Source organism: Saccopteryx bilineata, chromosome 2 (assembly GCF_036850765.1).
Source record: "Saccopteryx bilineata isolate mSacBil1 chromosome 2, mSacBil1_pri_phased_curated, whole genome shotgun sequence".
Lineage (NCBI taxonomy): Eukaryota > Metazoa > Chordata > Mammalia > Chiroptera > Emballonuridae > Saccopteryx > Saccopteryx bilineata.
The window spans coordinates 264,083,978-264,110,372 of NC_089491.1; the positions used below are offsets into that span (position 1 = coordinate 264,083,978).

Sequence of the window (26,395 nt, forward strand, 5' to 3'; positions counted from 1 at the left end):
TCAGTGTCTTCAGAGCCCTTGGTAGAGAGATGGGACTCCTGTTCATTTCTGATTTCTGTTTTTCAGCACTTCAAACTGCCCTTTTCACTTCTTCTGATTGTAGCAGCCTTCACTGCGGGCAGGGAGCCTCCCGTAGGCACTCAGTTTCATTTGTGGCCCAAGCAGCTTCACCCCTGATTATTCTGGTCAAGGAGACATGGCACTCAGTCCTGTGCACTCGAGAGTATTGCACCTCCTCTCCTCTCGGAGACAGAGTCATTTCTCTAGAACTTTCTGCTTTTAGGGCCAAGAATGTGACAAGTAGAGAAGGAGTTTTTAGGATTGTTTTAAGTGCGAAAGCCCCTTTATCATAGAAAACCAAGAATCTTCAATCTAGATCAAGTATGGATATAGAATTTGAATTTTTGGGGGTATTTTGATCAATGGTGGTAGGTTAAAAATGTGTTCCTTTAAAACAGAATGCTTTATAGGCCTAAAGTAGGTTCTGAATGTTTTTATTTTTTGTACTCAAAATATACTATATAAAATCAAATCCACATCGACTGAAATTGTTATATGTTACTCACCCCAAATCAGTTAATCCTTTTCCCTACTACGTCCGAATATTACCTCGGTAGTTTGGATATTTGTGAATCTTAAGTTTGTTGTGGTTTCCATCTTCATTGTCTTTATTTCAAGCTTCTTAGTCAGAATACAGCTTTGGGATATTTTTTTAGTAAACACAGGTGGACCATACTGCCCGGAGATTTGGGCGTTGAGCTGAGATATGCCATTGATGTGCTGTGTGACTTAGGTCACCCACTTCACCTTTATTAGACTCTCAGAGAATGGCAGACAGCTAACATTTCTAACCTGTCTCATTCGGCTCTCAGAAATACAATTGTAAGAAGATTATAAATCAGCTCCATTTCGCAGTTGGAAACCCATAGGAGATAGGTCTTTTTGAGATTTATGTAGGAGTGAGAAGATTTTCTTTCCACAAGTGGAACAACACAGTGAGATTTTCTTAGTCCCCTGCTTCTGTGGAGGTGTGTGTTTATGGCCTGGGCAGCTAGATGGGGACAGACAGGTAGAAGCAGTTTTATGGGAGAGGGCTTGGGAAGAGGAAGAGAGTAGATTTCTTACCTTCTTCTTATCCGTTTTTTGCTTGTACAAGGATCTGCTAGATTAATCCTTTCTTTCTTTCTTCTTTATTTTAAATCTTTTTATTTTATTTATTTCTTTTTATTTTAGTGAGAGGAGGAGAAGCAGAGATGGACTTGTGCATGTGCCCCGACTGGGATCCACCAATAAGCCCACTAGGGGCGATGCTCTGCCTCTTCTTCTTTTTTTTTTTAACCCTCTATCTCTTAAAATACTACTGACCCTGCTGTTTCCTAGTCATTTTCTTATCATCTCCTCCTGAACCGGTGCACGTATTTTCCTCCACCTCAATATAGTGAAAATGAGCTAAAGTTCACAAAACTGGGGCCTTGTCAGATGGTGTGCTGCAGGCAGGCTGGACTCCTGGTACATGATTCCCCTTTTCTGGTCTCATCCAGATTAGCTGAACTGCCCCCACAGGAGAGTAAAAGCATCTTGCAGAATCCTTATCAGGATGTGTGAGGTTACATGTTGAACAGGTTTAATGTGCTTAGAGGTCAGTAGCTAATGAAAACTTTTAGTCATTAATGGTCATTAAAAGTCCTTGTTAATTACTATTAATTATAATAGTAGGAGATGTACAAAGAGCAAGCTAGGGACTATTTTTCTTTTTTCCTTTTTTTTTCTTTTTTGTATTTCTCTGAAGTTGGAAACGGGGAGTCAGTCAGACAGACTCCCGCATGCGTCTGACCGGGATCCACCCGGCACGCCCACCAGGGGGTGATGCTCTGCCCATCTGGGGCGTCGCTGTGCCGCAATCAGAGCCATTCTAGCGCCTGAGGCAGAGGCCACAGAGCCATCCTCAGCGCCCGGGCCAACTTTGCTCCAATGGAGCCTTGGCTGCGAGAGGGGAAGAGGAGACAGAGAGGAAGGAGAAGGGGAGGGGTGGAGAAGCAGATGGGCGCTTCTCCTGTGTGCCCTGGCCGGGAATTGAACCCGGGACTCCTGCACGCCAGGCCGACGCTCTACCACTGAGCCAACCAGCCAGGGCCGTATTTTTCTTTAAAATGTAGAAAATTTACAAAATGATGAGACAAATGTATATGATCACATATCTGTTATGGCAAGATATCTGGGGAGTTAATCTTGATTCTCTTTGATAAGTCTAATCATGAGCTTGAGAATGAGGCATTGACAGTTTATACCCTTTGCTGGTTTATGCTGATAAACACGACCCCTTCCAACTCCTTTCAACTCTTGGGTCATGAACAAGTAACCAAGCCAGGTGAGCTGCAAACAGGGAGAACTGATTATTCGAACCTAGTGTGATGATAAAATAAAACCCAACACATACAAATGTATATTTGAGGGTTGTGTATTAATGGTTCTGTAAGGTAATTAGGTTAAAGGGTAAGCATTTAATCAGCAATATAATGACATTACTAATACCTAGTTAAATCAAGGTATTATATTGTTTCTTCTCTTATTTTGATATTTAAAAGATATTTATTTCTCATCATCAGTATTGAGGGCTTTTACCAAAACCCTGCAGTTTAATCCTAATCTTCTCTTGAGCTCATGAAAATTTACATACATATTAAAAGAAAGCCTGACCAGGTGGTGGTGCAGTGGATAGAGCATTGGACTGGGATGCAGAGGACCCAGGTTAAGACCCCGAGGTCGCCAGCTTGAGTGCGGGCTCATCTGGTTTGAGGAAAAGCCCACTAGCTTGAACCCAAGGTCACTGGCTCCAGCAAGGGGTTACTCGGTCTGCTGAAGGCCCGCAGTCAAGGCACATATGAGAAAGCAATCAATGAACAACTAAGGTGTTGCAATGCGCAATGAAAAACTAATGATTGATGCTTCTCATCTCTCTCCGTTCCTGTCTGTCTGTCCCTGTCTATCCCTCTCTCTGACTCACTCTCTGTCTCTGTAAAAAATAAATAAATAAATAAATAAAAATTAAAAAAAAAAAGAGAGAGAGAAGGTTGGGCTCAGGCTTCCCAGCCAAGGCTTCCTCTCTACTTAAGCTACTTTCAGTTCCTTAAGCTTAGGGTGTCCTGTCTTGGACCATATATTTCTTTCTTTCCCTTCACTTTTGTCTATCAAGACAGGCCTGTGGGTTTCTTGGGTGGTGTGACAATCTTGCTTTCCCAAATGGGTACTTGCAGTGGAAATCCTGTTGCCCAAAGAAATGGATGGCATCGGTTTCAAGAATAACAGTATCACAGTGCTTTCTGGGTGTACAGTTTGGGAAAACCTATGGTGAGCCTGAGGGAGGGGGTGAAGAGAGAGAGTAGGGAGAATGCATCTGTTTCCTATCACAGTGGGTGTCTGGGGCACAGGAATGGATAAAACTGAAGGTACAGGCTGGAAGAGCTTGGGTCTTCATCACTGGGGATAGGAGACCTCGTAGTATTCTCTCCAGATGTTTGCTTTCCTCTCAATTCCCAGTTAAAGCAGAGCAAAGCAAAGCAAATTTACTTTCTTGATATAAAGCCCAGCACTAAAGACATATGGCCTTACCCATAAAATCTCTTGGCTCACTCGGGGGCCCTTAACATTCTTTAATGGGAAAGAAAGTTCCTTTGGGCCATATAACTGCCAATGTGAGAGAAGCCTTTTTAAATGTAGGGTCATTGGACAACTGGTCAACACAGTATACAACTAACATCTGGCCCTCTCTCTTTTATGGGGAAGAAGGTTAGAAAGGTAATCCTAAGACTTCAAATTTCATGGCTCAATAAAACTTCAAAAAAAAATTGAAGACCAGAAGGGTTGCCAGCTTGCTAGGTTGCCTTGGAAGGGGTGGGGGTGAGGGGCAGAAAACCTACTTCTGTCATGAGCATCATTTCAAGAAACAGAGGGCATTTAAACACTAAGACAGCTAGAAGGATAAATTCTCAGAAAAAAAAGGACAATTCTTTAAATAGAATATATTTAGCTTTATAAAATGACATCCTACATTGTCCTAATCTTTCTTTCAAGGCCAAGTGCTTGGGTGCCATTGGATTCAAGGGCCCTGGTTTCTGAACAGTGGGGTGGGAACCAAGGAATAGGAGTTGGTGGCAAGGAAATGAACCCATTAACATTTGACTTCTGGTGCAAGTTTTCATATTTTGCCCTGTGGGAGGGGTCAAAGTGAGAATGTTGATTCCAAATATTTAAACTTGAGATATCACACATTTGTAATATTGTATTGCCAGTTAGCTGCTAGTTTTTCAGGAATGGGTAGATCTTATCGGTTCATCTGTTCATCATTTATTATCACTTTGCTATTTCATAAGAGAAGGTCTACCATATCGGTAATGTGTACCAGGAGAGATATCTCCTATTTCAAGTGTATACTCCCCTCTCATGTAACCAAAGGGTATATATATATCGTCAACGGCTCTTTGCCCTTTCCCTTTGGATTATATTATGTGCTTTAAAAAAACAACAACAGTAAGTTGTTTGCATTTCCTGCCAGTGTGCCACTTGACAAAGGTTTAAGTGCCAGGGTGAGTAGTAATCAGTGGCAAATCAGTTTATATCTGAAATGTGGCTGTTCACAGTCTACTTGAGGATAATCGAAAGTTTGTTGTATTTATTTTATTTATTGGTTTCCAGGTGAATGCCAAACTCCCGATTGGGACCCCAGATTACATGGCCCCGGAAGTGTTGACAGTAATGAATGGAGACGGAAAAGGTGTCTACAGCCTAGACTGTGACTGGTGGTCAGTGGGAGTTATTGCTTATGAGATGGTTTATGGAAGGTCCCCATTCACTGAGGGAACCTCAGCCAGAACCTTTAATAACATCATGAATTTCCAGGTATGGAGCTATTAGTAGATTTTGAAGTAATATTTGAGAAATGCCATTTAAAAATTATGGAATGAACATCTGTTATGTAAACCCACAGTACTGGTGAGCAGCCATAGCAAATACTTATATGGCACTTTGTGCCAAACGCTATGCCAAACTCTTTATCAGTTGTGTTCTATTGACTGTTAATTGCAATTAATTGCAAACCTATGTCATCATTTTGTGTACCATTAAAAAAGAGAACATGCTGCCCCTTCATCTTTGACATTTTTATTTTTTTTTTAATTTTTATTTTTCCAAAGTTGGAAACGGGGAGGCAGTCAGACAGACTCCCGCATATGCCCGACTGGGATCCACCTGGCATGCCCACCAGGGGGCGTTGCTCTGCCCATCTTGGGGCATCGCTCTGCTGCAATCAGAGCCATTCTAGCGCCTGAGGATGGCCACAGAGCCATCCTCAGCGCCTGGGCAAACTTTGCTCCAATGGAGCCTTGGCTGCGAGAGGGGAAGAGAAAGACAGAGAGGAAGGAGAAGGGGAGGGGTGGAGAAGCAGATGGGCGCTTCTCCTGTGTGTCCTGGCCGGGAATCGAACCCGGGACTCCTGCACGCCAGGCCGACGCTCTACCACTGAGCCATCCGGCCAGGGCCATCTCTGACATTTGATTGATTATAAAATGCATTTTGATTTCAGTGCTGTTAAATGTGAATAAATGTGTCTGAGAATTGATGAAATACAGTTTATTAACTTGGCACATTCTCCAACAACCCTGTCAGGTAGATCTTATTATTACTTTCATTGAAGAGATGAGAAAACCAGAGCACAGAGTAGTTAAGTAATTCATACAAAATAGCACAGGCAGTCTGGCTTTGCAGTCGTGCTCTTGATGTTATGCTCTGTACTGCTTCTTAGTACTGATAGCTATTGGGTATGATTGAGGGCATGAACTGGAAAGACAGTAATACGTAGAAAGTAGAGTTTAAAACCGTTTTCTGATAACTGACTTTTCCACTATATTAAGCCCTTTTCCACTATAGTAAGCCCATTTCTTAAGGCTGTGATAAATATATATGTTTTAGTCTCAACCAAAAAGATAAAGAGAACTTATTCCACAGGTTTGTGTATCTCTCCCAATGTCATCTTTCTGGATACTTAATACGTATTTTTATATATATAACACATTTTATATGGTTAATACACATATATGTTGTTTGATATTCTTGAGTCTCCTCTTGAATTCAAGTTTCCCATGGATGATTTTTGGGGCTGATTTATTTCTTGCATTCCAATCCATCCATTCAGCAATGAGTGGATTGTACTAGACACTGTTAGGTACCAGGTTCACAGTGATGAGCAAGGAGGAGGAGGCTCTCTCTGCCTTCTCCCTCCATCATCACCCAGAAACCAGGATATACTGTGTAGGTGCAAACACAGAGTACAGAGGGAGGACGCAGGAGGCAGTGATGGGGTGGAAGAGATGGCAGGGAGGAAGGCCTGGGTCGGGAGGGTATTCTCGGCAGACAGAGCAGCGTGATTTGTTCAGGCAGCTTTAAATGGCTCATCATTGTTGGACAGCAAAGCGCGAGATGGGGGAGTGTAGTTGGATGAAACGGGAGAGGATCAGGATCGTGAGAAATGCTGAACCCTTGCAAAGGATACAGGCCTATTTATGTGAACAGGCCATTTATTTTGGGAATGTGCCTTTGGTCCAGAGTGAAGAGGGTACAAAACTTCCTTCTTTAAAAAAAAGAAAAGAAACTTAACATATATGAGGAACACTTTCTTAACTTTGGGGCATGAGAAGCTGAATTTGCTAAGGAAACTAGTATATTTATTTTTTTTTGGAATAGCGGTTTTTGAAGTTCCCAGATGACCCCAAAGTTAGCAGTGAATTACTGGATCTGATTCAAAGTTTGTTGTGTGGCCAGAAAGAGAGACTGAAGTTTGAAGACCTTTGCTGCCATCCCTATTTCTCAAAAATCGACTGGAATAACATTCGTAACTGTAAGTAGAGCTGTGTTCCTCCAATTCCAGTGTTGGGATTAAGAAACACTTGAGAATGATCTAAAATTCCTGTGGCCCTCAGAAGCTGGTATCAACTCTTAAAATTAAGGGCTTTAATTATCTACAGGAATAGAGAAGGCTAATGATGTCGCATAGCTGTCTTTGAATAATAATTTCATTTTAAAATTGTTTGCATAGGCCTGGGTCATATATCAAACTCTGTGTTTATGTGGCCTTTAGATATTATCCCTCAGTAAGTGAGAGAGATGGAGTTCAAAGGTTGTCACTTGTTTTGATCCAGTTTCTTCCTAGACGAAAAGTGGATGTAGGTATTTCATTCAGAGGTTAAGAAAAAGGATTCAGAGATTAGGCAAAGTGCCCAGCTTGCTCTGCTAATGGCCAGGCCTGCATGAAAGCCGTAACTGCCATGCTGTGTTTATTTGTTTCCCATTAACACTTTTGTCTTTGCTCACAAGCATGGAAAATCTATAATATACGCACAATGGATTCATTCCTGCATCGCTTTGTAATCACTTAGTGCAAACAAAATTCATTAAAAAAATAAAAGAGGAGAGACCTGATTTATTGTCAACAAAACCAAAATACTTGGTTTTTTTACGAATTGTTAAAATTTTTTTAACCTTTTTGTATTCTATTCTTGGATGTAGTATCACTGAATGTGCTCTAGTGATCTTCCCCAATGATGAGCATTGTTCAGAGCCAGTGGGAAAGCAGTGGGTCTGTTTGAGTGTGCGTTTTATTTTTGCTGATGAAGGGGGGGGGGGGGACGACACAGAACCCATTTCTAGGTGTCAAAACCAGGCTTTTAGTTCGAACCATGTTGTAGTGATTACCGCCCACACCTATGGCTGGAATGTATGGGTTGGGTTAAGATCCGATATTCTCAAGTTGAATGCCATTTTGATGGTTTCACTAACCTCCTGCCAAAATAGGCTGCATTTCCATAAATCTGTCTTCGTGATATTTCCCTTCTGGTAGCAACATTGCTTTATTTCTCTAATCTTTAGGCAACAATCCCCACATCCCCAAGGTTCCGAGCTTTGAATCAGCACTATATTTTCAGTGCAGTCTTCCTCTTTTGCTTTTTAGAAAGACTTGATACAATTTTTTTTAGTTGCTGTTCAAATACTTAATCTTTTCTTGCCTTGGCCTTTTATTGCTGAGGTATCCTTGAATAATCAGCTAATTTTTTTATGTACGCACTTGCCAATTATGTCTGAGAACGTATCTGCACTCAAGTCAGTGAATGGCGATTAATTACCTGAGTAATTTTATTTTGTGTTTTGGTTAACCTTGACTTTTTAGTGTTGTGTCAGAATTCTCAGATTTTGTTCTAGTCTTTTCCTTTCAGGCTTTTTATAGGTTTTAGGCTTATTGGGCTTTACAAGTATAACCACTGGTCTGTAAATAACATAGTGCCCGTGGAGGGCACATGTCAGTGTAGAAGGTGGCCCATGCCGCCAATCCTGAGGCCCATCTTTGATGGTCATGGTTATCTTTGGGAGGAGCTGACGTTGTCATGGATTACTAATAGTTTTGGTCATCTTCATGCTGCTGCTGCCATACTTGACTCATCATGCCTTCTGTGGCAATCCTAATTTTTCCATATGCTAATATGTAGCCACTGGTTTTTCATTATTTTTAACACATGTTCCCCCACCCCACCTACACTCCCATTTGTAAGGGGATTCTTCTCACAGAACTGAATCCTGATTCTTTTTATTTTAATTTATTGTTTAAATTAAAAATTGTTTGTATTTAAGGTGTACAACATGATGATTTGATATATATATATATATACACATAGTGAAATGATTACTGTAGCCAAGCTAATTAACGTATCATCTCCTCACATGGTCACCTTTTTTCTTTTACTTTTTTTTGTTGTGAGAGCACCTAGAACCTATTCCCTTAGCAAATTTTCAGAATTCAGTGCAGTGTTGTTAACTATAGTCATCAAGCTGTACCTTAGAGCTCTAGACTTGCTCATCCTACAGAGCTCCCAACTTTGTACCCTTTGTACAACATCTCCCTATTTCTCCACCTCTCCACACCTGCTAACCAGCATTCTACTCTCTGCCTCTATATATGTGACTTTTTAGATTCCACATATAAGTGAGATCATGCAGCATTTTTCTTTCTGTGCTTTATTTCTCTTAGCATAGTGTCCTCCAAGTTCATCCATGTTGCAAATGGCAGGACACAAACAACACACACACACACATACACACACACACACACATCTATTGCAGCTTTTGTATCCATTCATCCACTGACAGACTTGATTGTTCCCATATCTTGGCTATTGTGAGTAATGTTGCCGTGAACATGGAAGCACAGTTCTCTCTTCAAGGTACTGATTTCATCATTTTCTTTGAGTATATAACCAAAAGAGGGATGGCTGGGTCACGTGGCATTCTATTTTTAGTTTTTTGTTATCAACCTCTATACTGGAAAACAAACATGGAAATGTGGAAAAAATCAGTTTTCTGTAGTGCTGTACCAATTTACATTCCCAGCAACAGTGTTCAAAGGTTTCCTTTTCTCCACATCCTTGCCAATACTTGTTATCTTTTGTCTTTTTTATAATAGCCATCCTAACAGGTATGAAGTGATAGCTCATTGTGATTTTGATTTCTAGGTCCCTCATGATTAGTGATGTTGAACACCTTTTCATAAAGCCATTGGCCATTTGTATGTCTTTTTTTAGAAAAAATGTCTTTTCAGGTCCTTTGCCCAGAATTTTGGTTCTTAAAGCTTGACAATTTTTATTGCCTGCTAACTCTCAGTATAGTGGCTCTGAAGAGTCATGAAATATGTTTGCTTTAAAAAAATTTTATCGGCCCTGGCTGGTAGCCTGGCATATAGATGTCCTGGGTTTGATTCCCAGTCAGAGAACACAGGAGAAGTGATCATCTGCTTCTCCCCGTCTCCCTCTCCCCCTTCTCTCCCTCTTCCTGTCCCACAGCATGTGGCTTGATAGGTTCATGTGTGGCCCCAGTGCTGAGGATAGCTCCTTTGGAGTGCATCAGCCTCAGGTACTAAAAATAGTTCAGTACTGGAACATCGGCCACAGACTGGGTTGCCAGGTAGATCCTGGTCAGGGCACAGGCGGGAGTCTACCTCACTATCTGCCCTTCTTTCACCTTAAATAAATAAATAAATAAATAAAATCTTAATAAACTTTTACTTTGGAATAATATTAGATTTATGGAAAGGTTGCAAAGATAGTACTGAGAGTTTCCACATACCCTTCTCACAATTTGCTCTAATGTTCACATCTTATATAACTATGTCACATTTGTCAAAACCAGGATTAACATTGGTACATTACTATTAATAAATGTTAGCCTTGACTCTGAGCTTACCAGTATCCCTTGATTCTGAGCTTACCAGTATCCCAACTTATGCCCCCTTTCTTTTCCAGGAACAGAATCCAGGGTATCGTATTACAATTAGACTGTTTGCTGTTGATGGAACTAATGCTGGCTGAGCTACATTAAATAGCTCACAGACCATAAAGAGAGCCTCGGTATTAAATTCACTATCTCCTGGCATATTTTACTGTTTTTCACTAACCTCTGATCTCTGAATATTTATAATCAACTCAGGGTTTTGTGATTGAAAATATTATTGAACTCCATGTTATTTGAGCTGTTTTCTAGCTAGATAACTGCAACAGAAATTATATCTTTGTCCAGTTTTTTTTTCCATAAATACCTGTTAAATGACTTTCATCAACCAACACACTTCAACTCATTAAGTTTCTCGAGTTCATGGTTGCTGCTTAAATGCCTTTTGGTTCCAAGCAGTTGACTGTCCGCACAAGGTTGTTCCCTGATGAAAGCAACATTAACCTCTTTGCTGTTTCACCAAATTCTTCTTCTTCTTGTGGTAACCAAAGAAGTACTGCTTCTGAAACTCATTATCTCAAGAGGTGGTCCTGGCAGGATATGTAAATGCAGTTTAAGAAAGGCCTGGGCAAATTTACAAACGACAGAGTTGGGAATGGCTCCTAAGAGAAAGTTGGACAGCTCTTGGCTTTGACACTGAGGTCCGATGGAGCATCTGTGCCCCCTCACCCCAACCCTGGCTCTGCCCCTTAGGGTTGATGTGGTCAATACCACAGGAACCAGGAATCTGACCCAGTTAGGGAATGCTTCTCCTCCCAGCAGGTCAAAAACTGTGATGAGTTATTGCTGTATTCATGGGTCACCAGTTGTCCATTACCCTGATGTTTTATTTCTAGTGTCACGTAATCAGATGTAAGGTTGGGTTTTCTGCTGCTTAATATTATTATCATTATTTTAAGACTGCTTTCCAAGTTTCATTCGAGGGCCTCTTAAGTATATTAGGTTCTCTGGGCTGTGCAGTTCCCGTGATGTTTCAGGTGTTGGTCAGGAGTCTGGTTTTACCCATGCTGATGTTCTGGGCTCTGGAAAGTGGAAGCTAGTCGGAGCTCCCCTTTCATGCTTTTGGGGCTACTCCTACCTTTCCTGGATCGTGCACCCACTCCTGTCGATGGGGAGGTTTTGCTGTCTGGGGCACTGTTCTAGTCACATCTTTTAAATATCTCCCCCAAAGGCATTGTGATGGAACCAGCACGCTCTCACCTTTTATCCAAGACAGCTATGTCTCAACACTGAGAATGCTTAATGTGAGTGCCATTTATGGATTATTTCCTAGAACATCTATGGCTGATGCTCGAGAGAACTTGTATTGTCTATTGCTTATGGCTCGAGCTTTTCTTCTGAATTGCCTTCCTTTCGGCGTTCTCAGAAAGACACAGTTCTTGAAAAATTGCTCTTGAGTTTTCACGTCCTCAGCATTTGTTAGCGTAGAGTATATTTTATTTTGATCTGGGAGTGCCTCTAGTGGTCCCTTGCTGATGAATGCTGAGCTGTTCCCCTGCCACCTAAGCCTCCTTTTTTCTTTTTTTTTCCTGATGATCATTATTTGCTACATGGCCCTGAATGGCCATAGAGGAACCACAAGCTCATGTGGATGCTCAATTAACCATGAGGGATGACAGCTTTTGCTTTAAAGGGGAGAGACACTATTTCTTCCTAGCCTCAGGTGAAATTCTACAGATTGTGTGGAAAGAAGCACCCTGTAATTCGCTGGGAGTTTTACTTCAGTCCTCAAGTAGGATAGGAAATAGTGCCTGTTCTAGTCAACCACTAGGTATTGAAGTATATCACGCTGTTTTACTTGAAAACAGTCTGTCAAAGGTAAGGATCACTGTGTCCATTTACAGATGTGGACACTGTGGTAACTTGTTCCAGGTCAGAGAAAGTGAGGCAAGAGGCCAGATTTCTATTGAGGTCTAGAGCCCATGCTCCCTCTACAACACCATCCATGTTCGCATAAGTAATTGTGATTTGTAGATATGTCAGAATGTTCATAGTGATGATGGATGATAAACCATGTCACACTATAGAGTGGTTTACTCTCTGTTTATTTAAACATATTTGTAATTGCAGTAATTTTTGAATGTACAAGATTCATCGTGATATTTGAGTATCTACAATGTGCTAAGTGCTACATTGGGGTCTGTAGCTCTATAGATAATTTGAATATGGCTCTACCTTCATGGACCTTATAGTCTGAGCTTGAGTTCCTTTGCTTAAATAGTGCTATGGTTCTGTTAAATTGCTACATCTCAAAATGGTAGAGTGTAATGCTTAGTTGGCCACCTACCGGCTTACTGCAGCACATGTGCTGATATTAAACGTTGTACAGACTATGACCCAGTGACCCCCTTCTCTATAGACAGCATGCTATACTTGCTGCTAATCTCTTACCCTCCCCACGCCTCAGATTTAGCCTGGAAAAGGACAATCAGTGGCGGATCAATGACCCACTTCTAAAATCAGGGTTTGTAGTCTTGGGAGAATTGAGAGGACTTGATTCACATTTTCTGTTTGTTTCGAACAAGGTTTCTCAACTTTGGCACTCTCGACATTTAGGACTCGATACTTCTTGGTTGTAGGGGCTGTCCTGTGAATGGTAGCCTGTTTAGCAGCACCATTGGCCTCTACCCATAGATGCCAGTAGCATCCTTACCCCTGCAGCTGTGAGAACCAGAGATCTCTCCAGATATTACCCAGTGTCTCTTGGAGGGCACAGTTGCCTCTAGTTGAGAACCACAAATTTAGAAGAATTGACTGGTTGTTACCAGGAAAGAGCAATTGCAGTCATCGAAATCCTTCCAGATAGCCATTGGCTGGCAAGCAGTGGAACCGTCCATTGTAGGGGGTCAGTAGGACCTTGCTGTGCAGAGTGGGCCACGGACCAACAGCAGCACCAGCAGTTAGCAGCAGCACCTGGGAGCTTGTTAGAGACGCAGAGACTCACGCCCCATGTCAGACCTGCAAAGCTGAAGCTGCATTTTAACAAGATCCCCAGGAATAAGATTTCTGTGTATATTTGTGTTTGTGAAGCTTGGCAAGAGGAGAAAATTAGATCTGAGTTTCCTGTCAGTTTCTGTGGGGGTCTTCCTAGTTTTGCGCTCTGGGCTCAGGCTAAGGGAGACTACGTTCTGGCTAAGACCGTGCATGGGTGGACGGACTGCTTAGAAACGCCAGATTTCAGGCTCTCTCTTGGAGAATTCAAAGCTTTTCCTTAGGTGGGCTTATATGTCCTTCAGTCTTTCAGGATGGTGGTTTAACTCTATCTCCACCTGCTGCTAGCAAATAGTTGGTTGTAAAAAGGCATTTTTATGCCTCTTCATCCCCCCCCCCCCAGCTTACTGTTGTCTTATATTTACTTTTAATTAAACCTAGATTAAGTTTTTATAATGAACACTTTCTGTGTGTGTATTATACTGCCATGCCATTTATTGAGCACCTACTGTGTGCTAAGGGCTCCCCAAAGTACTTTATGTATATTATTGTTTTAGATACTCCTCCTCACACCTCTGGGAGGCAGGTACGATAATTAGTACCACAGTACAGATGAGAATACTGAGGCCTAAGGAGATGAAGCCACCTGGTGAAGGTCACGGAGCCAGGCGTTGGCAGTGGCAGAAGTCAAACTCAGGTCTCCCTGACTCCCAAGTTCTCTTAGCTTTTATTTATGTATTTGAAAAAGTAGTATATAGTCCATGGTAAAAAATTCAAGTGTCAAGAAAGGTTCTACAATGAAAAATGTCTCCTTCCCACCACATGCCCTATGCCTCTCCCTAAACTGATCCACTGTTGCCAAATTTTTGTATAACTTTCCATAATATTCTCTTTTAATATAAATGCCAGCACAGTCTGTACTCTTAACAGCATCATTATACTGCCTCCCAAGAATTCAGGAGTATTTATTGTCAGGTTATTTTCCTACATCTTTGAAATAAACAAGGGAGAAGTCTTTGTAAAATCCTACCGTGTTTATCCTTTGAATTTGTCACTCTGTTGATTTCAAATGAGCGGTGTTCTCTTATCAAATGAAAATCCCTTATGGTTTTAATATGAATATTTCAGTTATTTATTTTAGTGTTCTGCTTTTCAAATAGCATTCTGTCAGTGGCTTGTACAGTGTGTGTGTGTGTGTGTGTGTGTTGTGCGATTTTAAGGTCTCATCATTCAAGCAGGCTTCTGGCCATGTATTGTTTTATAAACTGGTTTGAGGAGGATGCTACATGTACCTCTCTGTTAGCCGTGGGTGGTCCCTTAAATGTATCTCCCTGACAGACACCCACCCAGTCACTTTAGGGGCAGGAGGAAGGGAGGAAAGGAGCTGGAGCTAGAGCTATTTGGGGGATTAGTGTGCAGAGGGGAGGGGAGAGCGTGCTATGGTAGTGATGGCAGGAACACAACTGACAGGACCAGGGTCACTGAGCATCACCTGCTAAAACGTAAAAAAAGGAGTAAGGAAGGCATGTCAGTAGCTCTTAGAGTCTCCTGGGATATACAGGTGAATATTGGTGTGTTTCTTGGGGGCTGTTCTGTTTTTAGAGAGTTAGTGATCGACAGGAGAAAATAGACTAAAAAGAGCTAAATGCTTATGAGTTAGAATTAGAGGATTTCCCCCCTCTAGTCTGAATTTAGAAGCTACATCCAGCGAGATGCTAAACATGTAATATTTCACTTTATTCCAAGATAAATTGGAACAGCTTATTTGAGCTATAATTATAGTATGAAAAGGATAGAAATGTAGGAATAATAAATAAATGTAGGAATCTGGGTGATGGGAATATCAGGATAAGGAAGTAAAGTCAAGGTTAGGGGTAAAAACAAACAAGTTCCTGCCAAGTTGCTGAAGGACAGACAGGGGACTTGCAGCTTTCTAGTGGCCGAAGCAGCAGAGACTGTGCACAGTTCCACAAGCCTCAGTTCCACGAGGAAAAAATCCAGAATGGTTTGCTCAGAAAAGACTTGACTTTCTGGATACTGAGCTTTGGGGAATTTCATCATTGGGTTCCCCATAGATGAGATCCCTTGTGACATGGTGGACCACCTCCCTCCCGTACGTGCCCTGGGGATTTCCTGTGTTTCTTCCTATAGTGCCTCTCAGTGTAAGCCAGCAATGAAGTGCTAAATTCCAATTCGGTAAATCAATTCTTTCTTTATTTTTTTAAGTTTTTCATTGATTTGAGAGAGAGAGAGAGAGAGAGAGAGAGAAGCATCAACTTGTTGATCCACTTACTTGTTCCATTTACTTGTATACTCATTGATTGCTTCTCATATGTGCCCTTACTGGGGATCGAACCTACGACCCCAATGCACTAGGACGACGCTTTATCTACTGAACCACCCAGACAGGACCTTGGTAAATCAATTCTAAATGAGATAAATTAGTGTCTTTTCTGAGAGAAGATGGGAACCAGGAAGTAAGTTTGTAGAGAGAGCCCATAAATTAGAGTCCATAGCCCTTCAATTCTCCCTTGCCAGCAAACTTTCCAGAACCAAGCAGACATGGAAATGATTTGGCCAAAGATTCAAGATTATATTAAACCTCTGGGACTATATTCAGGAGTCAACTTTCTAGTCAGTTCTATGGAGTGTGGTGATTGCATTTACGTACATTTTCTGAGGGTGGTGTTTGGATAGGATTAAAGAGGGAGGTTGGCAGGAGTCAGAAAAGAGATTACAGCTTGGGACAAAGAATAGGAAGTCCAGGCTGTTCATGACTGAGGGCTTGGAAATGATTTTCAGTGTCTCACATCAGAAACAATAAGTGTGGCCAACTCTGTTGATTCCTGGTGACAGAAAGGCAAGGAATAGCATTAGTACTTTGGGTTCCAAGTACACCCCTGCTGTCCCTCAAAATTCTAACAAGTGACACACACAAATACTGATCGCCCGATAGGGACCAAAATGTCCCCTTTCTTCTTGGCAAGGCAAGCACTCAATAACCTTTGATGCTGGGGTTTGTTAAATTCACTTACTCTACCGAACAGAGAACGATGGGCCTTCCCTTGTGGACAGGGAGGCCTTGCCAGCGGGCCAGAGCGGTCACTTGACTGAGTGCCTGCCACATCGGACATGAGCAATAAAACAGGAACTGTTAAGCCCAGCTTTTGCTTTTGTAGCACAGTGACCCTGTGTTCCAGTCAAACGCAGTCTGATGACTCTACCTCCTCCTCCCTCGGGGAGGAGTGAGTTAAAGGGTGAGACTAAATGGGTTTATTTCACACTTCTACCTTAGGAAGAAGGGGCCTGGGTAGAAGTTCCTCAGACCAGGAAAGGATTGGGGAGCAAATATTCTCCCTTCCCAAAGGTTGGGGAGTAATAGACATAAAATAAGTACATGTATTTTAAGTGTTCAGTTTCAGTTTGGCATATGTATATGCTTATAAAACCATCACCACACTCAGAGCAATGAACGGGTCCATCACCCCTGAAAGTTCCTTCCTGCCCCTTTGTAACCTTTCCCCACCACCTCTCCTCATCCCGTCTAAATACTGATCTGCCTCCTGTCACTCTAGTTTGTATTTTCTAAACTTCCTGTAAGTTAAACCATATAATATGTACTTATTTTATCTGACTTATTTCATTCAACGTAATTATTCTGAGATTCAGCCATGTTGTAGGATGTATCATATTTCACTTCTTTTTATTGCAAAGTAGTAGTTTATTATATGGATATACCATAATTTGTTTATCTAGTCATCTGTTGATAGACGTTTGGGTTGTTTCCAGTTTTTGACTATATGAAATATAGCTTCTGTGAACGTTTGTGTACAAGTCTAGATTCATACTCATTCTTTTCTCTTGGGTAAGTATCCAGACATGGAATACTTGGATTGCAGTACACTGCTCACAAAAATTAGGGGATATTTTATCGCTTCATATTCATTTTGAAATATCTCCTAATTTTTGTGAGCAGTATAGCTGTGTGCTTAACTTTTTAAGAAACTGCCAAACTTTTTCAAAGTGATTGTACCATTTTACATTTCCACTGACAATGTCTGAGAAATGCAGTTCCTGCACATCTTGCCAACACTCCCAACAATTGGGTTTAAAGCTACTCATATGTTGGAATATAGTCAGCTGTGGAGATAGGCTTAAATTAAAAAATAGTTCTTTTCCATGACCTTGACTTGATGAAGCTGGGTCATTGTCTTGTCTCCTTGCTTTCTCAGTAGGGGATGGTGGTGGTGGTCGTTTGGCACTTGCCCTTCCAGCCTCTGTTAATTGGAAGGTAGCTCCAAAAACTAAAATAGATTCTGATTGACTTTTTTGGCAAGAATATCTAGTAGATGGGCTTTTCTGGCCGAAGATGGGACACTATGTGCATCAGAAAAAGAGTGCTGTGGCTTGGAACATATCAAATATATAAAAATTTATGAGTTCATAATGTTAACTGGAAAAGAAATCTCACTGGTCACTTCTGGCCATTGCTAAGGGCCTCCATTCTCCAAGTTATTACTCTGAATGTTGCTAAATATAGGGAAAGAACCAAGCATTTAGCCTGCCTTTCTTGAACTGTATTCCAGGGATGTACAAATTGATGTGTTAATAAATGTAGAAGGAATCATTAGAAAACCACCATTTTGCAGCCCTTAATGAAATAATGGTTCTAAGCAGTTAACGATGACTGCTGAAACCATTAACTGAAAGGTTGGAGGGGACTTTATGGTGCAGGGCTAGATAATGGGAACCCATGGGTCAATCCTAGTATCACAAGAAGGGAATCAAGCAGACATTGTGTGTCCTTTAATATCATGTAGTAATGAATAGACAACAATCCTGGGAAGTATTCTTTTTTTTTTTTTTTTGAGAGAGAGAAGAATGGGAAAGGGAGAGAAATGAGAAGCATCAACTCATAGTTGCCTCACTTTAGTTCTTCATTGATTGCTTGTCATACATGCCTTGACCAGGGGTGGGGGTAAGAAGGTGGACCTCCAGCTGAGCTAGTGACCCCTTGCTCAAGCCAGCGACCTTTGGGCTCTAACCAACGACCACGGGGTCATTTTGATGATCCCACGCTCAAGCCGGCGACCCTGCGCTCAAGCTGATGAGCTCATGCTCAAGCCAGCGACCTCAGGTTTCGAACCTGGAACCTTAGCATTCTAGTATGATGTGCTATCCATTTTACCATCACTGGTCCGGCAAGGAAGTATTCTTGCCAAAAGAATTGAATATGAATGTACAGAAGGCCCTAGATTTAACTACCCATTTATTGGAAACATACAGAATAGAGCTACATTTACATATATGTTAAATGATGTCCCAGGGATACAATCAACCAAGTCCAGAATGTGGGAATTCTATAGGGACATGTGATCCAGTTTCTTAAACCAATAAATGACATTAAATAAAAGGAGGTAGTGTTATAGATTAGGGAGCACACCAACTAAATTAATGTGTGAACCTTGGCTGGATCCTGATTCAAAGAAACCAACTGTGCAGAAACAGTTTTTTGGACAACTGGAGAAAATCTAACACAATTATGATATTAGAGAATGTTAGGAGTTACTGTTAACTGTTGGGCCTGATGACAGTATTGTAGTAACGTTTTTTGTTTTGCTTTGTTTTGTTTAAGTCCTTTTCTATTGGAGCAGTGGTTCTCAATTAGGGGCAATTTTTCCCTCCAAGGGACATTTAGCAATATCTGGATGCATTTTTGGTTGTCAGGATTTGAGGTGCTATTGGCGTCTAATGAATAGAAGTCAGGGATACTGCTAACACCATACAATACACATGACAGCTCCTTACGACAAAACATTCTCCAATTCCAAATGTCAGTGGTGCCATAGCTGAGAAGCCCTGTGTTAAAGATATCTCCTGCAGTAATTATGGGTGAAACGATATGATCTCCAGGGTTTATTTTTAATAATCAACAAACTCATAAACAAGTTAGGGATGGGGGCGAGATGAAGGGAGAATTGGGAGTTGCTAGTTATGGAAGCTGGGTGATAGGCACGTGGGAATTCATTTTTCCTCTTTACTCCTTTTGTGTGTGTGAAAGTTTTCATAGAAAAATTAGAAAATAAATTTTAAAAATGTTGCAGGAAAGCATACGACAGTCTTGAGGGCAACAAAGAATGCATCTAATTGATGTGCTCTTGGGTGTTGATAATTCTGAGAAAGTTGTTGAGGCCTAAGGCAAGCAGGTTCTAGGGAACAGAAGCTGGTGGACCAGTGCATTTGCTATTTAAGTATGGTCTGGGGGCTCCCACCAGGGGGAAAAAAACTGGATACATCCAAACCCCGCTTTGTAGAGAATTGCAGTCATGCGTAGTTGCAGTTGGAAAATATTCTGTCTTTTGAGTGTTTTCTAGCCTCTGTAGATGTTTCCTAGGTCACAGAGGACCTAGACTGAGAGGGAAGGGAAAAACAAAGCAAAGATAAGATGTTCAAAATCTGGCTAAAGTGCCATCCAGAATTGAGAGAAAGCATCTCTAAACATATAATTCTATGGGAAAACAAAAGTCGTTAACCAAGAGCTTGCTATTAAGTGGCCTAATAGGAAGGTGGCTTTTGAGAAAGGCAGATTCAGAGAGAGCACACAACTCCATCGAGATCTCTCATCTGCCACCAGAGAGGAAGTCTACCTAGCTGTTGGCAGCCAGACCCTAGCATCCTTGAGAAGGATTGATTAAAGCATACTTTAGTAACTCCAACTTCCTTATTCATTTACTTCAAAGATACATTGTAAAAATTAATCACTAGCCAAATCAAGATTACCCTGAAGTCATTTTATGATTCTTTTGGGAAGCAAAGAGATGGGGTAACTTTTAATTTACTTAACTCTAGTGGAAACTGGATCTGGTCTGTCTTCTTTTTGAGTTTCTTATAGAATATGTTATTTGGATGAGTTATATCTGATCACTTCCTCCCTGGAGGAGGGGACTTACCTGAGGCTCTGAGGAATGTTATCTGTTCTCCTGGGCTAAATTACTAATGTATATTTAGTAACTAGCTCTATTTGTCCCTGTTATAGTCTCTTGGTTCATTCTCATGAGACCTCTGATATTGGATTATCTTGCTCTTCTTTCTTTTGTAAACTTTTTCTCTTGGATTTGTTCCCATCAACAACAACAAAGAGTTGCTCATTGTTATTTTTAAAATGATAACAAATGATGCTTTTGCATCAATTGTTATATTTTGCCACTTCTTTCTATAGCTTGTCTCCTGTTAACCCACATCCTTTCTGTTTCTGTTATCGCCTCCTTAGTATAGAATTAGTCATCTTGACTATTGTAGGCTTGTCCCTTAGAGGTTTCTAGTATCGACCTCTTCCAGCCATCACTACTGAAACGATCATATCAGTCTCAGGAACTGCCACCAACACAGCACTCAAAAAACCTCTCTAGGCCCTGGCCAGTTTGCTCAGTGGTAGAGCGTTGGCCTGGCGTGCAGAAGTCCCGGGTTCGATTACCGGCCAGGGCACACAGGAGAAGCGCCCATCTGCTTCTCCACCCCTCCCCCTCTCCTTCCTCTCTGTCTGCTCTTCCCCTCCCACAGCGGAGGCTCCATTGGAGCAAAGATGGCCCGGGCACTGGGGATGGCTCCTTGGCCTCTGCCCCAGGTGCTAGAATGGCTCTGGTTGCAACAGAGCGATGCCCCGGAGGGGCAGAGCATCGCCCCCTGGTGGGCAGAGCGTCACCCCTGGTGGGCGTGCCGGGTGGATCCCGGTTGGGTGCATGTGGGAGTCTGTCTGACTGTCTCTCCCCGTTTCTAGCTTCAGAAAAATACAAAAAAACCCAAAAAAACAAACAAAAAACCCCTCTCTAATAATCCCTCTGTCAATCCACTCCAGGGTTCCCCCTTCCCGAGGTTCAGCCAAGATGGTATTTTCACTTACTTTGCAGCCTCGTTACCCACAGCCTCTTGGGCTGCCTTTCTGTGGCTTTTCTAAAGTAGCACTCTTTTGCACTTCAGCCCATGAAGATACCTTTTAAACAATTCTTGAGTTTCCTTCGTTTCCGTGACACTTTCCAGCAGGATCACATAAAACTCACTGTATCTACATCAGCCAAACTTGCCATCTCTCCATGTATGTTTACTCTGCTTTTCACACCTACACCCTGACCTTTGAATGACAGCAGTAGCCTCCCCTTCACTTACTTTGCTGTTCTGTGTTTTTAACTGGTAAATGCAATCACACTGGTGCCTTAGATTTTAAGGGACTGGAAAATAGCTAATCTTTTTTTTTTTTCTGTTTTATTCAGTGAGAGGTGGGGAGGGAGAGACAGACTCCTGCATGCGCCTTGACCAGGATCCGCTTGGCAAGCCGCTGTCCCAGGGTATACTCTGCCTGGCTGGGCCACAGCTCCGTTGCTCAACAACGAAGCTATTTTAACATCTGAGATTGAGATGGAGGCCATAGACACATCCTCAGTGTCAGGGGCCAACTTTGCTTGAACCATTTAAGCCATGGCTGCAGGAGGGGAAGAGAGAGAGAGAGAGAGAGAGAGAAGTGGGGAAGGGTGGAGAAGCAGATGGTCACTTCTCCCATGTGCCCTAGCCAGGAATCAAACCCAGGATTTCCACATGCTGAGCTGACATTCTATAGCTGAGCCACCTGGGAAGATAGCTAATTTTTGGGGTAGTCTTTCTTTTAGGTTTGAACATAGCAACTAATTAATCAGTTAAGTACCTTTTTTTAAGGGGCGGGGACATCATAGTAGATAGACTGTTCTTGATTTAATATCATTGAATGCCCACTGTGTCCCAGGCACAGTCCTGATTCATTATATTTATTTATGTGCCTTTGTCCTTGATGACACTATGTTGGCTGTTATTTATCTTCTACTTCTGCCACACGGAGCTCAGCACCAATGTCTGTAACCCACAGCGATGATTAAAAGTCACAGGAGTTTTATGAGCTATATATCTAGGCTCAGGTGTTTTCATTTTTATTTATTTATTTATTTTTATGTGTCAATTTTTCATGACTAAATTGGATACTCTGAGTTTCCTAAAGTGGCATATTGCATGAAATAACTCATTAGATCTACGAAATTCTCCCACATCTGAGGCTTGTTATCAAACTGCATATTAAACAGGGACTAAGACAGGGTCGGGAATCTTTTTGGCTGAGAGAGCCATGAACGCCACATATTTTAAAATGTAATTCCGTGAGAGCCATACAATATGTTTAACACTAAATACAAGTAAATGTGTGTATTTTATGTAAGACCAACACTTTTAAAGTACAATAAGTCTCTGAATTCTTTTTAATAACGTTGTTATGCTGTTGCTAACCAATGATGAATAAAGTACTTCTTAGCATTAATGCGACTTCTGGTGCTGCATGCTTTGTAGTCTGGTTGATACGTGATGAGGTTAAGCTTCATGCAGGCGTTGACACTTCCATCCGTTAAACGTGATTGTAGGTTGGTCTTAACGTTCTTTAAATGTGTGAAAGACTGCTCACATGCATATGTAGAGCCAAATATTGTCAGTACAGCAATACTCACACGCTGCAGTGTGTGGTATATGATGGGAAGCACTTTCCAAGTTTTGATAATCAGCTGGTTCGCGGGTTGAAGTTTTTTCATTTCTCTCCACTTGTGTTCGCTCACTAACTCTGCTTGCTGTCGTGCAAGTCTTTCCAAATCTTCATTCAGTGACTTGAACTTATTCATTCACATGTCTGAGGCCTTCAAGTCAGCAGCTTGTAGATCAAAATCTCTCTGACGGAGACACCGGGGATGTAACTCAGGTCGGCACTATCCACTGCATACTCGTGTGGGTGGGTGATGAACTTAAAAAAACGAGTGCGCTCACGAAATTCTCCAAAGTGCGCTTTAATGACTGCAGGAGATTAGATGTGAAGCCCGCTAGCTGCTAGAGATCAAGATGTTGAGCAGGGTCGCTTGCTATGCATGCATCTTTAAAGTCTCTCAGTTTTTCAAAGTGTAGTAAATGACCTGTTTCAATGTCAGTGATGAAGAGTTCCAGCTTGTTTTCAAATGCAAACACTGCTTGTTGAAGTAATAAGACTGCATTTCCAACACCTTGCGTTTTCACATTGAGCTGGTTCAGATGTTCAGTCATATCCACGAGATAGTAGAACTTCAGGAGCCACTCAGTGTTACCTAACTCGGGATGCTCGACGTTTTTCATTTCAAGAAAAGTCCGGATTTCACTCAGATAAGCCGCGAAACAGCTGAGCACTTTCCCTCTTGACAACCAACGCACATTGCTGTGCAGAAGCAGACCAGGATAATTATTCCCAACTTTTTCCAGCAGTGTTTTAAACTGGCGATCATTTAAAGCTCGGGCAACAATAAAATTGACCACCCAAATGACCAGCAACATCACCTCACCAAGCTGCTCGCCATAGATCTGAGCACAAAGCGCCTCCTGATGTAGGATGCAGTGACAACTTAGGATGGGTCTCTTTTCATGTTCATGAAGAAGCGCTACGAATCCTTTGTTTTTCCCCACTATGCATGGAGCACCATCAGTACACACTGAAATAAGTTTATCCATCGGTAGATTTTTTTTCTTTAGCGAACTCAGGGAAAGTCTTGAATAAATCCTCCCCTCTTGTTGTCTCTTTCATAGGCAAAACAGCAAGACTTTCCTCACGTAGTGTGTCACCAACAGCATACCTTGCAATCACGCTGAACTGGGATAAATGGCTTACATCTGTTGACTCATCCAAAGCGAGAGAAAAGAATGGTGCTGCATTAATGTCCTTCACTTGTGTTGCCTCAATTTGATTTGCCATCATGATGGTACGATCGTGAATAGTTCTTGCCAACAGAGGCATGGCGTTTATTCATTTGATTATCTTGTCTTTATCCGAAAAGTCGTCAAAAAGTTCATTGGCAACATCAAACATGAATGTTTTGACATACTCCCCATCTGTGAATGGCTTTCCGTTTCTCACAATTGCTAAAGCACCAGCAAAGCTAGCCGAATTCCAGTCACCTTGTCGGGTCCAAACACGGAGTTGCTCCTGACTAGCTTGTACGCTGCACAGTAGCTCTTGACATGCTTTCTTCCTGCTGTCCCCTGCTGGATATTTCGATGCAAATGTATTATAGCGTGTGTCGAAGTGCCGCTTTATATTTGACCGTTTTATCGATGCAATTTTATCATTGCATATTAGACACACTGCAGAACTTGCTCTCTCCTCCAAGGTGAATTCCTCTGTCCATTCCTGCTGAAAAGTACGATACTTCTCATCTTTTTTTCTTTTAGCCATCTTCTTCATCAAAAGGGTTTCTGCAATTAGCTAGCTGACTACTTGATTAAAAGGAGGGAAGTTTACTTCCTGACCTCACTACGACCCGTGTGTGTTATGCATTATCGAATAAAAATTTGGTGTTGTCCCGGAGGACAGCTGTGATTGGCTCCAGCCACACGCAACCATGAACATGAGCAGTAGGAAATTAATGGATTATAATACATGAGGATGTTTTATGTTTTTAACATTATTTTTTTTTTATTAAAGATTTGTCTGTGAGCCAGATGCAGCCCTCAAAAGAGCCACATCTGGCTCACGAGCCATAGGTTCCCGACCCCTGGACTAAGAATAGCCAGGTACCACTCTACGTGTGAGATGTATAATGATGAATTCAACACAGTGTTTCACCTCCTGGACCCTGTGTTCCGGTGGGGAAAGCAGACGATAAACCCTGTAACAGAATTAGAAAATCTTTTTGTGTTTTTAATATTGATGTCTGTCTAGTATGTTGAAAAACTAAGGATAAGAATTAGGTAAATGGAGCTCTATGGGGCATGTTAGAAAGAAGTAGACCCCAAGGACAAATCCATTTGGTCTTCTTTTTCTTGTTTTTATTTTCTGAATATTTTTGAAGGCAATACAATTTTCACCCCCCTCAAAGCTTCTAATGAATGTCAGGATTCCAAAAAAAAAAAAAGAATTTATAGGAGAGAGATTAACTACAGCTCTAAAAATAGCCCTTTCTTTCAGAAAGCCTTGTTTGCCATCTATTTTATAACTGGCAGGAAATAAAAACCCTCTAGAACTTTTTTGGATAGCCCCAGCCACTAAGGAGAATGTGCTCTGACATGACCTCAATTACAGACTGATTTATTTAAAAATATATAAAGAAAGATTAAAAAATTTCTTCTTAGTGGCTTTTGCCAATGAAAAATAGATTTTGATATATGGCTTCTTATTTGTCGTTATTGAGGGTGGTGGATATGTATGAGGGGGAGATGATTTCATCATGCTGTATTAGAAAATATTAATATAGGCACCATTAGGTTATTTTCTTTTTTGTGTGTGACAGAGAGAGGGACAGATAGGGACAGACAGGAAGGGAGAGAGATCAGGAGCATCAATTCTTCATTGTGGCACCTTAGTTCATTGATTGATTTCTCATATGTGCCTTGACGGGGGGGGGGGGGGGGTACAGCAGATCGAGTGATCCCTTGCTCAAGCCAGCAACCTTGGGCTCAAGCTGGTGAGCTTTGCTCAAACCAGATGAGCCCATGCTCAAGCTGGTGACCTTGGGGTTTTGAACCTAGGTCCTCTGCATCCTAGTCCGACGCTCTTTCCACTGCACCACAGCCTGACCAGGCACAATTAACATATTTTTAAGACAGAACAATATCCACTTTTAAAGCTTCTTTATTTAACTCATACATCAAGTAACTTCTTCATGGCCTGTATATGAAGTGCTCTCTTTGCAAGAGGTATTTTCTAGTCATTTAATTATTAATTATAGATCTGTTCAGTAAATATTTATTGTGTACCTACCATGTTCCTGGCACTACTATATGTTCTCAGTGCAATTTGTACCACCATCAACATAGATCCAATGATGCCAGTGACCTAGTAATACCTTCCTTAAAGCAAAAATTATTACAGTTTATGACGATCAAGAAAGGGCCGTTTTCCATAAGGTACATGAGGGAGGGGAATTAGTCCCCCAAGATAGCTATGGTCACATACTTGATGGTCTTTAGACTTGACCAAATTTTACATAATCCTTTTAAAATGTGGCATCCAGATTTTGAGTGAATTCTTTACTTTTTTTCTGGTGCTCCAATTAGATGTGTATTTAACCTTCTCATTCTCTGTCCCTTGATCTCTCATGTCTTCTCTTTGGCTCTGTAT

At 41.5% G+C, this 26,395-nt stretch overlaps 1 protein-coding gene across 5 annotated transcripts in view; it reads left to right on the top strand.

Annotated features, from left to right (window-relative positions):
* CIT (citron rho-interacting serine/threonine kinase) overlaps positions 1-26,395 on the top strand; it is a 181,695-nt gene that overhangs the window by 37,259 nt on the left and 118,041 nt on the right. For all 5 annotated transcript variants that reach the window (XM_066260456.1, XM_066260457.1, XM_066260458.1 and 2 more), the window contains exons 8-9: positions 4,693-4,896; positions 6,736-6,889. In XM_066260456.1, coding sequence (XP_066116553.1) covers positions 4,693-4,896; positions 6,736-6,889 — 358 coding nt within the window. The remainder of the gene's footprint in view (positions 1-4,692; positions 4,897-6,735; positions 6,890-26,395) is intronic.